Below are 13,764 nucleotides of genomic sequence, written 5' to 3' on the forward strand. Positions count from 1 at the left end.
ATTTATAAAATATTCTGCACTATCAAAAGTAGAATATGTATGAACATTTATTGATGACCTACAACACATTTCCTTTGTTTATATAGGCCTAAAACATTAGGAACATGCCTTTCTTTTAGACTCCATGTCATTATTTATCACTATCAATATCTAATAATACTGTCTGAACTCTTGCCATCCTATATTTACCTATTTTATTTGTCAACCTTTAACTCATTATCCTCTAATCATCTCTAAGTTATTATGTGCCTGTAAATATGTTGACTAAATAGTTAGAATTTCCTCTTTTTCACCTAACAGCCTATATTTGAAATCCAAGAACTAAATTTACTGACTTTAACCTCTCTAACCTGTTCCTTCCTCTGTCTTTTGCTCAACTTTAATCTCTCTCTATCTCATTAAATTAATAAATACAATATAAATTGTGAATAACATGTATCACAACTCTCTTCTCACTGCAAAATACAATAATTTACCTAATATTAATGAATAAATAAAAGGATGTGGACTTAATCTTGATAAATTCCAAAGCCACCCTAAATCATAAACCTCTTTTTTTAGTAACACTTTAAATCTATCCTATCTTAACACATGGTTTAACATTTCTACACACTACCATAATTAAATGTATACAATTCGCATCATTCCCTTTTCTTCCTGATTCAGAGTTCTTGGGAATCCCAGATATCCCATATTAATAATGTATATACAGGCTTAACTATAAATTTGTTAACTATGTTTTCTTGCCCTTAATGGAAACGTACATAAATATTTTAAAATGAACACAAATTGTAAGCAAAAAACAGTCTAATCAATTTAAAGTTAAAATTGTGAAAGTGACAGTTTATAGAAATATAAATATTAATGACATTTACAAATAAACAATGTTCAAATCTGAATTGAAATAGTATTTATAAGCAGTCCTTTAAAAAAAACAAAAGAAAAATCTGAGTTAAAAATGAGAAAATTTCATATATTAGAAGAATTTCTAATGTTTACAGCTGACTCTCCCTATGATCCAGCCAAACTTATGTCTAGATGTGATTGAAGCACTCAAAGTGGCACAGATTTATTATGCCAGTATAGTAGAATTACAGTTATTGGCAGCACAAGGACCAGAATATCTATAGACTCTACCTCTACATATCAGTGCCTCCATTCTTCCTCTAGTTACCTTACAGTTCTTTGCAAATTTAACAAGTAACGAGAAAATCTTGCCCGTTCCTTGGTGTTTATTATAACCAACTTCAACTGTATTTAATTTTTCACAGACTCCAACAACAAACATGTGAAGAATTGGTTTGTAAACTGAGATCTTATTAAAATCTGCAATTCATGATTTTTTTAATATAGTAATCCATTTTATTTTTAAAACTAAATGAATAAATGGGAAGATACATGTTTGCTTTAAGAGCTAATATAAGAGTTATAGTTTATTTGTATAATTTAAAAATAAATAAATTCTAGTTCTTATGTTAGCTCTCAAAACAAATATGTAATATACAGTATGTCTTACAATAAAAATTTTAAAATTTCAAGTAAAATAACAGATAAATTTTAAGTTGTTAAATAGGCATTAGTATAAAACAATAACCTTTCTATATAAAAGAATTAGTCATTAAAATAATCAAAGGATTTATTCTATGATAATTTCTGTTGTTTCATAAAAAAAAACTATCTGTTATTATTAAACTCTATACTATTACACTATTTTAAAACAATAAAAGTTTCAAATAATAGTAATGCATTATTCATGTTTTTGAACTCAAGATTACTCAGAATTAAAAAAGCTCTTATCTGCTGGAAACTTTATTATCTTTTGTTAAATATTTTTATTTGTAAAGGACAACAAATAAACTGATATTCAAATAATATTTTACCATTGCACTTGTACAATACTTTTTCAAATACATTTAATCTGTATTTATTGCTTTATTCTAAGATAATAAATACAAATGAAACATTTTACCATACAATATATAAACAGTCATATGAAGATGTAAAGGACAAACAAGGACAATTTTTGATGCTTTCCAAATGTTTAAAATGAGCAAGTCACTGTTTTGGAAGATGATACAACAAAATACTCTTAGTTTTTAGTTCTTCCAAGATTCATATCAAGCCAACAAGTATTTTTATGCTCACATTCTGTAAGCAACACAAACATCGAAAAATGCTGAAACAGATTGATGGGAGATGGATTTATTTTAATTTGGAATAAATCAACGAGAAAAACAAACAAAACATGTAATAATTCAATGATTCCAATACTATAATTAGTTCTTTCCTAACATGACACTAGTGTGTGAGTCATTTGCTTTCAATCTCAAATACTGTACAGAAATGAACAGTCAGCAAGAAAATGCAGCACTTCATACAATAAATTTTCTAGTTGTATAAGTAAACACCTATTATATTTATTATGGTAAATTATAGTGATTATTAATCTTCAGTTTCATCAAAAATCTTGATAGCTTTTATTTTTTTACTGAGGAAGAAAATACTATTATTAATAATCAAGAACAATACACTAGAAACGATTATAAATTGTATGAATGAGTAGAAAGTTTATACAAAACTATATAAGTATAAATACAATGATCATGCATTATTCACACAGGTTTACAAGCTATTCTTATTTTTAAGCTATTGCTAACAGCAGTTTTAAAACAAATTTGCCAAACTATATGAGTATTGCTGCAGCTGGTTTATTATGCTCCAATAGAGTAAAAGAAACTTGTGTTGAGAGAATGTATTTCTGCAATTTTGAAATATAGTTATAATAGTTTTGTAAATTTAACTCAGAACTTTAGGTGACTATTTCTTGTAACAAAAACTTAATGAAAATTAATAATGCTAGATTCACTGCTAGCTAAATTGTGGTTAATTATATATGTTTAATTAACCAGTTTATAGCCTGAAAGAATTTGGCATTATCAATTGATTATGAACAGATAATTTGAGCATAATTTATTATATGATTAACAATGAAATAGACAATCAGCACACAACCAGTTAAACAGCATGTGACCTATTTCATCATTCTACTGTCACTAATCTTCTAAACCCAATAGGAAATAATAAACTTTGAGAAAAAATTGTCTACTTGTATAGTTTATCTAGACATATCCTAAGCTTATGACTGTTCTACCACATAAGCTATTAGAAATACGAAAAAATAATTTTGTGATTAAATAATTATTACATCTTACATTCGTATAAAATAAAAATCAATGAATACTACCCCTTTCAAGACCTCTAACCCTCAATCTTCAGCTTATTTTTCATGACATACATCAACGATAGTTTAAACAGTCTACTTCTTTAACAATAGCTTATGCCAACCATATTGAAATTATAAACTATCTAAACATCCTGTAACATGATCTAAATAAACTTTCAGACAGCTTCCATAATAAGAGTAAAGGTGTATTTTTCCTGGATAACATCTTATCCTAAGTTTACATTCAAAATTTACAATCAATCTTATTTCTGCCAATGCAGTAATGGTATTATAGACAATTATAAACTCACCTACAATCATCATATTGATAAAGTAATAAAACCTTTGGAAATAAGTAGAGTAATATTATGAAGAAACTGTAAACACATTTTATCAAATTTGTCCTACACACCATTTATTTTACCAATTTTCAATCAATCACAGATCATTTTATATCTATAAGCACTACTGATTCTAATACTGTCAGATATTAGACATTTCTAAACCATATTTTCTGTTAAACATGAACTTAACTTTAACTTAACCTCTTAAATTTCTTGAAACATGACTTGGTCTCCCAAACACACATGACAAGATTTTAACACAAATTTTTTAATGGATTACTTCCCCCTGCACATTTTAGTTTATATACCCCAGTTAATATGTGTTTGTTTATTCTCATTACACAAAACATATCTTAGTTAGCCTATATTTTTTTTTTTGAAATTATTATAAAGATTTCACAAAAAGAATTCCTAGTTGGCTAGTAACCTAAACATAAAATTATTTGCTTGTGCCAACGATAGATCTGACATCTAGCGGTATTAGTGTGAACTATGTAATGGCAGCTGCTATGGGTATAAAGTCTGTGGTTTGTTAGAATTAGAAAGTGTTCAACCTACAATGGTAAATAATAAGTACTGTATTACTGTGAATTTGAATGTAAGTCTAAAAGTTCATCAAACTCAGTACATATGTCCACATTTTCATTCTTTTTTTTATTATATATTTCCATGCTGTTGGAAGCACATTAGCATCCCTAGCATTTAGGCAACTAGTTAGGCACTTTACTTTTATAAATTTCCACCAACTAGTTGCCTAAATGCTAGGGATGCTAATGCGCTTCCAACAGCATGGAAATATACTGTATAATAAAAAAAGAATGGGACTTAAAAACCTTAAATCATGTTTCCTTCTAGTTAGCTTTTGTTTTCTATGTTTTATTTGTTTATTTAATATATACACTTTTTTAAATTTATTTTAAAGTTAAATTTTAAAAAAATTTTAAATATGTAAAATACAGTCGACCCCCCTATAACACGGTAGATATGTTCTTTTTATGAATCCAGCTTCTAGGAGTCCAGCCAATCACAGCCCGGCACGTATACAGTTTATGGACTACAACTGTTTGAATGGTTTCTTCCATAAAATTAACCGATTCTAGACTAATTCAACTCAACATTTCCAAAATATGTATAATTTTTTGGGAATAATCCATATAAACTATGCTATAAACAAAAAATTGTAGGATTACTTACCGAGCGTGCACTGTTTGACTACGCCGTTGCTAAGCTTGTTTTCGTTGTGGAGATTGTCATTGAATGGCGCTCGCGTGCTTCCCAATAAATTATTCTTTTTTGCAAAAAATTCGCTAAACTTTGGAGACATCATTAATATAAATATCATTTTTATGGACATTAAATAATAAATGGTTTTCGTAGGTCCGCTGCTCGTTTAAACTCAATGGTTTGTGCAATCCATTGTGACCTGAGTCGGCGATGACGTTTTACCGAATTATAGGAGTTTTTTAGCATGTTTGTACGAATACTGTCGTGATATAGGAATCTGTGTTATGGGGGTCAACTGTATTCAAAAATGGTATGTTCCATTTTAGAAGATTTATAATATTAAAGCTGACAATGGCCTATATTAGATAGGTTGAGAACGTTTGTAAGAATAAAAGAATTTTATGCTCAGCAAAATTAGGTTAGTGAAACTGAAGTGAATGAAGTTATGTTTTAGCATTTCCTCTCTTTATAAGACATCTTTTTCAATCACCCACATATTCTAAAATGTCACAAAGTGTAATCATCATGATTTAAACAACTACGAAATCAACTAGGATTAATGTTGGACACAAATGCAGATAAAACGTTTTGACTAGAGAGAAAAGATATTAAAAAGACAACACACACATGTAACTCTTGTATGTTGCCACGTACACTATACACTTTGTGGCAGCCATTTTGGTCGACTCATACGCCATCTATATTTACTGGCACAAGCGAATAACAAACAAACAGTCACATTTGTATAAATAATAGTTAAAGTACATACGCGATATTTAATATTCATAAGCTATAAATATAAATACAATAAGAAACTCAACATTAGTCTTAATGTCACAAAATTTTGTGTCAAGAATAAACTAGTGGGTGTAATTATGACAAATAGTTATCATCATCATTATCATGAAGTCATTGAAAGTAACAGAGAAAATATGACATCATAATCCAAAAAAAAAAANCATTAGCATCCCTAGCATTTAGGCAACTAGTTAGGCACTTTACTTTTATAAATTTCCACCAACTAGTTGCCTAAATGCTAGGGATGCTAATGCGCTTCCAACAGCATGGAAATATACTGTATAATAAAAAAAGAATGGGACTTAAAAACCTTAAATCATGTTTCCTTCTAGTTAGCTTTTGTTTTCTATGTTTTATTTGTTTATTTAATATATACACTTTTTTAAATTTATTTTAAAGTTAAATTTTAAAAAAATTTTAAATATGTAAAATACAGTCGACCCCCCTATAACACGGTAGATATGTTCTTTTTATGAATCCAGCTTCTAGGAGTCCAGCCAATCACAGCCCGGCACGTATACAGTTTATGGACTACAACTGTTTGAATGGTTTCTTCCATAAAATTAACCGATTCTAGACTAATTCAACTCAACATTTCCAAAATATGTATAATTTTTTGGGAATAATCCATATAAACTATGCTATAAACAAAAAATTGTAGGATTACTTACCGAGCGTGCACTGTTTGACTACGCCGTTGCTAAGCTTGTTTTCGTTGTGGAGATTGTCATTGAATGGCGCTCGCGTGCTTCCCAATAAATTATTCTTTTTTGCAAAAAATTCGCTAAACTTTGGAGACATCATTAATATAAATATCATTTTTATGGACATTAAATAATAAATGGTTTTCGTAGGTCCGCTGCTCGTTTAAACTCAATGGTTTGTGCAATCCATTGTGACCTGAGTCGGCGATGACGTTTTACCGAATTATAGGAGTTTTTTAGCATGTTTGTACGAATACTGTCGTGATATAGGAATCTGTGTTATGGGGGTCAACTGTATTCAAAAATGGTATGTTCCATTTTAGAAGATTTATAATATTAAAGCTGACAATGGCCTATATTAGATAGGTTGAGAACGTTTGTAAGAATAAAAGAATTTTATGCTCAGCAAAATTAGGTTAGTGAAACTGAAGTGAATGAAGTTATGTTTTAGCATTTCCTCTCTTTATAAGACATCTTTTTCAATCACCCACATATTCTAAAATGTCACAAAGTGTAATCATCATGATTTAAACAACTACGAAATCAACTAGGATTAATGTTGGACACAAATGCAGATAAAACGTTTTGACTAGAGAGAAAAGATATTAAAAAGACAACACACACATGTAACTCTTGTATGTTGCCACGTACACTATACACTTTGTGGCAGCCATTTTGGTCGACTCATACGCCATCTATATTTACTGGCACAAGCGAATAACAAACAAACAGTCACATTTGTATAAATAATAGTTAAAATACATACGCGATATTTAATATTCATAAGCTATAAATATAAATACAATAAGAAACTCAACATTAGTCTTAATGTCACAAAATTTTGTGTCAAGAATAAACTAGTGGGTGTAATTATGACAAATAGTTATCATCATCATTATCATGAAGTCATTGAAAGTAACAGAGAAAATATGACATCATAATCCAAAAAAAAAAAATTTTGTTTTTATAAATTTACATCTAAATTAGAATGTAGAATGAAAGAGGGATTAATTTAATTACTCAGTCAAACCAAAGTATTGTTAATTATATAAAATTAAACTAAAGATTAATATCTCATCACAAATTATTGTGAAAACAAGCAATTGAATAGAGTGACTATATTTCATTGCTATAAACAAAGCAATTTTCATTTACAGTTTGACCTTTGCAGAAAGATTTGATCTTGCTTGTAAAGCCTAACAGCAGATTAATCGTGTCAGGGTTAACAAAATATTTATGTATTTTCTAATGTGTTTAGTCAAAGAATTTTACTTTGTTTTAACTTTTAAATTAGATTTCTTACTTTTCTTTACCTCTATTTTAAGTAATGTTTTATTTCTTTAGAAAATTAAAATAATGTGTCATGCAATAATATTTATTTCACTGTGATTCAAAGTTAATGCATTGTCATTATTATTCTTATAAATTTTGTGATAAAAATTCTCAGGAGAGCTTCTACTAAAAAAATTAGCAAATGAGAAGAAATTATTGTTTGCACCAGTAAAAAATGAAACAGTACTTTCAATGAAGATACTTTTGTAACTGCAATAAACTAGTTTTTGGAAACATTCCAACATAAAATGTCAATGTATACAAGTAGAACTAAACATCACAGTTTAATCAACTTTAAATCTCATCAGCGATAAATATTAAATTTGGGTTATTTTAATAAGTCTTGCAAAAGGATGCTTCTCTTATTGTTTGGTTATTTTAGCTACCAGAAACAAAAGATGTGCCTATTCTAGTTTCCATACTTTAAATTTTCCTAGAGTTGTTATATCTACATATAAAGCTGTATAAACAAAGCAGTCTTACTTGTTTCTACTATAAAATACTACAAATCAGAATTAAACCATTATTTTGTAATAATAGAAAGGTTGTGGCCAACACTTTCATCGCAAAAACATGTACATTGGACATTCAGTACCACCTTCCTGTAAGCCTAGAAGTTTGACAATGGCGTTTGGAACGTTGATCATGATTCCACTGATGTTCCAAACGTCATTGTCAAATTTCTAGGCTTACAGGATAGCGGTGCTGAACATCCTACATACACATTTTCACGATAAAAACGTCAGCCACAACTTCTCTAATAAATCCATACATAAAATTTGATTCATTGTCAAATTTTGTATTTTTGAACAGTAATTCTGAATTAACTCAATTATAAAAAACACTAAAAGTTTTTAAACCTATAAGAACAAAATTTAACTCAATCATAATTTTATATCAGTGCCACAAATTTTTGATACAACATATATAGAATTCACAACAAAAACTAGTTTAAAAATAACATTATTATTCATATCAGTAAAGCCAAAGGATGTTTTTAATGCTATTTATAAGTTTTTTTCAAATTAAATAAAAAGTCTGGATAATATTTTTCATACAAAGCAAATTCTTTAACACTGTTATAGAACTGTAAATATAATAATATAAAATACAAAATTAAGCTTCAGAATCTGTTGTTACAAATATCTTAATCAAAACTGTAGCAAAATAGAGAACATTTCAATTATCAAGAATTTACTTCAATAAAAAATAATATTAAATATCATTATTGAAAGTTCTACATGATTTTTAACAGATGAAACAATTTAGCAAAAAATCTGGAAAGTTTAAACAGGTTACAACCATCAGATTTATTGGCCAAATTGTAGATTTATTTTGAAGAAGGCTACGAATATTTAATTATAAGTGGACAGCACTGACTGTAGTTAAAATACATTCTAACAAAGGGAAGTTTGTGCATTCTAATGCCATGTTGCAGAACTTGCATATCTGGGCGACTTTCAGCTGGAAATTTGTGGAAATTACATATTTTGACATGTCAGTATGTTATTATTTTATCAGAGTTGAACTAGGAGTTATAGACATAAAAAGTACAGCACTCAAGCATTGTCTACAATTCATTCAGAATTTATTATAGGATCTACTTTTCTTAGAATATGAAGCCTTTAAAACATTAAAAGAATTCATACTTTACAATTTTAAAAAACCCATTAATTGGTATTCAATATTGTCTTGAACACACTTGTATTATTCATTAACTTTGCTAGAATCACCTTAATATTCAAACATATATTAAAAAAATTATTACTTGCTTTTATCAGACAATTTTTAGGGAGAACTTACTCAAACCCTCTGCCAAATTTTACTCGTGGTACTCAAAAATATTGCACTCTGATCATCCGTCCTTCCTACCTTTATAAGTCATTAACTTCAACATGAAAAAATACTTTATACTATTATATCTAAATAAGTTTAATTTTTACTCTGCAACATCTATTATTTGACTACAAAAATTTTCTAGATATTTAAGAAATTAAAAATTGCTAATGTAAATATAAATACTAATTATTGTAATGATTGTGACTTATGTCATTTGTAGTTATTTTTATAGTGTCTTTTTTTTGCTATTGCATTGTTCAAACATTACATGTTTGAACAGTGATACCACTTTTTATTAAACATATTCCACCATTCTAGGGGTAATACACCTATCATAGGAATAAACTGACTGAATTAATTAATATTACGAATAAAATATGTTAATTATATGAAACAATTTTTTAAATTTTAAATTTAATTAAAACAATAATAAAATATACATAGTTCAAAGTTATAAAACCAAAAAATTAGCCTGCAGAATTCCACTTATTATTGACAATCTCACCATAATAAAATGAAATGATTCTACAGTGTAATTCTGATAACTAGTTATGTTTTAATGACAATGTTCATTTTAAAATATCCTTACAAATTCTGCTGTATTTGTTATAATACAGAAAAAGAATGTTTGACTGGAAAAATTTTTGAAAATATTTTGCACAGAAGCAACTAAGTTAAGAAATAATATTACATTAAAATCTACAAAGATTTCATTATATAAGAGTCTGACATTTCAGTATCTTATATAATACATAAAATTAGACTCTTTCATGTCATTTATTGTAACCAAAAAATTCCTTTATATTATATTATAAATATTATTGTAATAAATTATTATAAACTGAATTAGAATAATATTTCACTTTTTAATTAAATAATTATAATCATTCTTTAAGAACATGCATACAAAAACATTATATTATTTATTTTTAACTATTAGGTATACATACATAAATTATCTTTAATATAGCACAATAGAAATTTGGCATATTTGGTAGAAGGTATATTATATGTAAACATTTTAATTATCATGATAAATCATTTTCTTTCAAAGTAATTGACTTAGAATATTATTTACATATAATAATCCACAAAGTACAGTTACAGTACAAAATTAGAATCAAGAATCCCATTATATATTCTAATTTATTTCAGCAAAGTACAGTACAATCTCAGTAATTGGTCATTCACTAGTTCAACACATCCAACAGTCAGACACTAGTTAACTCTCAAGTATTACCAGCACTTTTCCCAATATGTAGACAAGTTTTCATTATTCAAACCAGTTTCCACTAAATATGAATATATTTCCTCTAAATGTAGCATATTATCAAGCCAAAAACAAACAGAATATGACATTATAAAAATCAGTCTCCTGAAATTTCCAAACAAAATACTGCACCTCCACTATATGTTTTGCAGTCAACTTTTCACAAAATTGGCAATACTGATTACTGGTGATTAAAGCATGTCATATACATATACAGCAAAAGACAACTGACATATTTCTTGCTATTCTCTCTGTTTTTGATTAATTCATTCTTCTAATATCATAGAAATAAATCAATCTTTGTGAATGACTAAACATCAAATTAACCTTACTTCCAATTATCTAAAAATATCCTTAATCAGTCATCAAATACACATTAGTCTTTGTAATCTTAGATTACCAAGATTACTGTATATTCAAATGCACCTGATTAAATATGTAAACAATCCAGAAATCATTTGGCTTTAATATCTAAGATTAATCACATTTTAATTATGTAGTACCTTTAATTAATAATAGTTTATATATAATCTCATATTCATTACTATACAGAAAATATATATTTATATTATTTATAAACCTAACAGAAAAAAAGTTTTAATCATTTTTGCAAAGCAATTCCATTGAAGAAAATTTGGAAGAAGCTCCTTTACAATCATTTATTTTAAAAATACATGAAAATATTTCTGTATAATAATCTTCAAAGTTCAGTTATAAAACCACAAAATTAACTTCGGAATCCCATTTATTAAATTCTTTTTTAATGGAATTTCACCAATCTATATTTAAATGTATTTAAGTTTGTGGTTTTTTTGATGGTTTAAAACATTTCTTTGATTAAAAATATGCCTATAAATTATTTTATACTTACTATAAGAATACAGAAAATATTTAACATCATTTAAAAGCACATTGAAAGATAATTCTGTGTTTTTGCAGACAAAAAATTTTTATTAAAGAAAATACTGTATAAAAAGCTTCTTATAGATCATACTTTATAAATGTATATAACTTCTACCAAAAACTCCATAAAAATCAGTGCTAGATCACGTCTAAGCATGAGCCATGCATGCCTAGGAATGATCTGAGTTGGGCCCCAGTTCTCTGGGGACTCAACCTTATGGGCCCTGATTCTGAAAAAAAAGTAGAAGTGAAACAATTTTACCATTGGTATTGTATATCATACTTTATAAATAGTTCTGTAGTTATAATTACATATTCTTAGTTTATAATATAGTTTATGAAGTAGGGCCCAATCATCCATTCCTAAGACCCTCAAAAAATCTTAATCCAATTATAAAATTAAGTTCAAATCCACATTTATCATCTTCCTTTTATTAACTTTCCCCAATCTATGTTAAAACACATCTAGCTTAATTGTGTTTTAACAACATACCTAAAACCATTCTTTGACTAAAGCTGCACTCACTTTATACTCATTACAATAAAGCACAAAAATATTTATTTTTGGTACACCTCGAATTTAATCAGAAAACACTCTAGATAATTCCGAATCTAATAACTGAGCTTTACATTCTGGGTTAACCAACCGTCGGTGGCAAATTAAGACCTTTCCGAGACCCTCACATCGGGTGACTGGACATCATGTTTTGCCCGTTTTCAATATTCGACAGTAGAATCAATCTTTAAATACAGCAATTTTATTAACACATCAATACAAGATTACCAATTTACAGACGAATAAATAAAAATATTTAAAAAAATAATCAAATTTCAATCCATCTCAGACACTGAAATGCATGCCCGGTCAGATTATTTACAACCGTGTTCAGCAGAGTCAATAGTCGTAATCGAGCAAAGACATTTCACTCAGTAGCCATTACATAGTTAGATCCGCCTAATGACGAGCGGCATAAAGGGACGATGCTACTAAATACGACATCAATCTGACAAATGCAGCCATCGTTACGGTCGCCCTACCTTAGGCCCAGAAGATTGGGGCCCGTTAGTTTACGACGAAAAAGGGCCCTTTTACACCATAAACTAGTAACATCTAATTTTAGCTAGAGAAATACTTATACCAGTCGACCCCCCTATAACACTGTTGATAATTCCGTTTTATATGAATTCCATGTTGTACGAGTCACTTAGAGTTTACAAATACGTCAGCCGTTCACAGCCCGGCACATGTATTTGTAAAATCTAAGTGACTCGTACAACATGGAATTCATATAAAACGGAATAATCAACAGTGTTATGGGGGGGGTCGACTGTAAATTATGATATACAGTACAATCAGAAAGCAACTGTATTTGAGGAAAACTTGTACAATAAAGAACATTCAAAGCCCCTTATAAAACCACAAAATTCCATAGAAGTTAATTCTGGGTAATTTTGTGTATTTGATAGAAACAATGAAAGGATTTGAGTAAAACACCCAAATCTTTTCATTGTTACAAATCTGAGTAATCTACATCCAAATAAAACATAGATAATTTATCAATTTTTAATTTATCTACAACTTTCCTCCATTAAAATCACGTACATAAATAGAACAGGAACCATCTTTACACTTCAATTTAAATGATTTCAAATATTCCACCGTATAAACCTTAATTGTATACAACTACGCCGTAGACGATGACGAATTTAATTAATTTCAAAGGTAAATTTTGTAATTATTCATCGAATTACGTCACAAAACGTGTTATTTATTCGAAATCGTTCAGTTTATTCATTAATTTACCCGTAAATGAATAAATTTTCGTTTATCGTCTTTTGTAACAGACGACGTAATTCATCCTGTGGATCGTTAGGCCTAACCGAAATTTCGCAAAATGCTCGGTAACCGCTTATTTAATAATTATATTGGATTTATATACTTACTCTTTTGATCTCTGCATCGGTAGCGTGTCTAGAAACTCCTAATAAATCGTATAGTTTTGTATCAGCCATTGTTTTAATCGTTTATCGTATCTAAGCCTTCTTACAATGAATATCTGTTCCTAAAAGAATGACGCCACCTACAAGTTTCGATTCCTCGATACAAAATCAATTTTTTTTTTTTTT

The 13,764-nt window shown here is 28.3% G+C and overlaps 1 protein-coding gene across 1 annotated transcript in view; it reads right to left on the minus strand.

The window, feature by feature from the left end:
• Window positions 1–13,745, minus strand: part of LOC111626711 (dnaJ homolog subfamily A member 2-like) — a 69,209-nt gene extending 55,464 nt beyond the window's left edge. Inside the window, exon 1 of the mRNA XM_023370193.1 lies at window positions 13,582–13,745. Coding sequence (XP_023225961.1) covers window positions 13,582–13,650 — 69 coding nt within the window. The 5' untranslated portion in view covers window positions 13,651–13,745. The remainder of the gene's footprint in view (window positions 1–13,581) is intronic.
• Between the last annotated feature and the right edge of the window lie 19 nt (window positions 13,746–13,764).

Source organism: Centruroides sculpturatus, unplaced genomic scaffold (assembly GCF_000671375.1).
Source record: "Centruroides sculpturatus isolate CEXI.00-Female unplaced genomic scaffold, Cexi_2.0 scaffold438, whole genome shotgun sequence".
NCBI classification, from domain to species: domain Eukaryota; kingdom Metazoa; phylum Arthropoda; class Arachnida; order Scorpiones; family Buthidae; genus Centruroides; species Centruroides sculpturatus.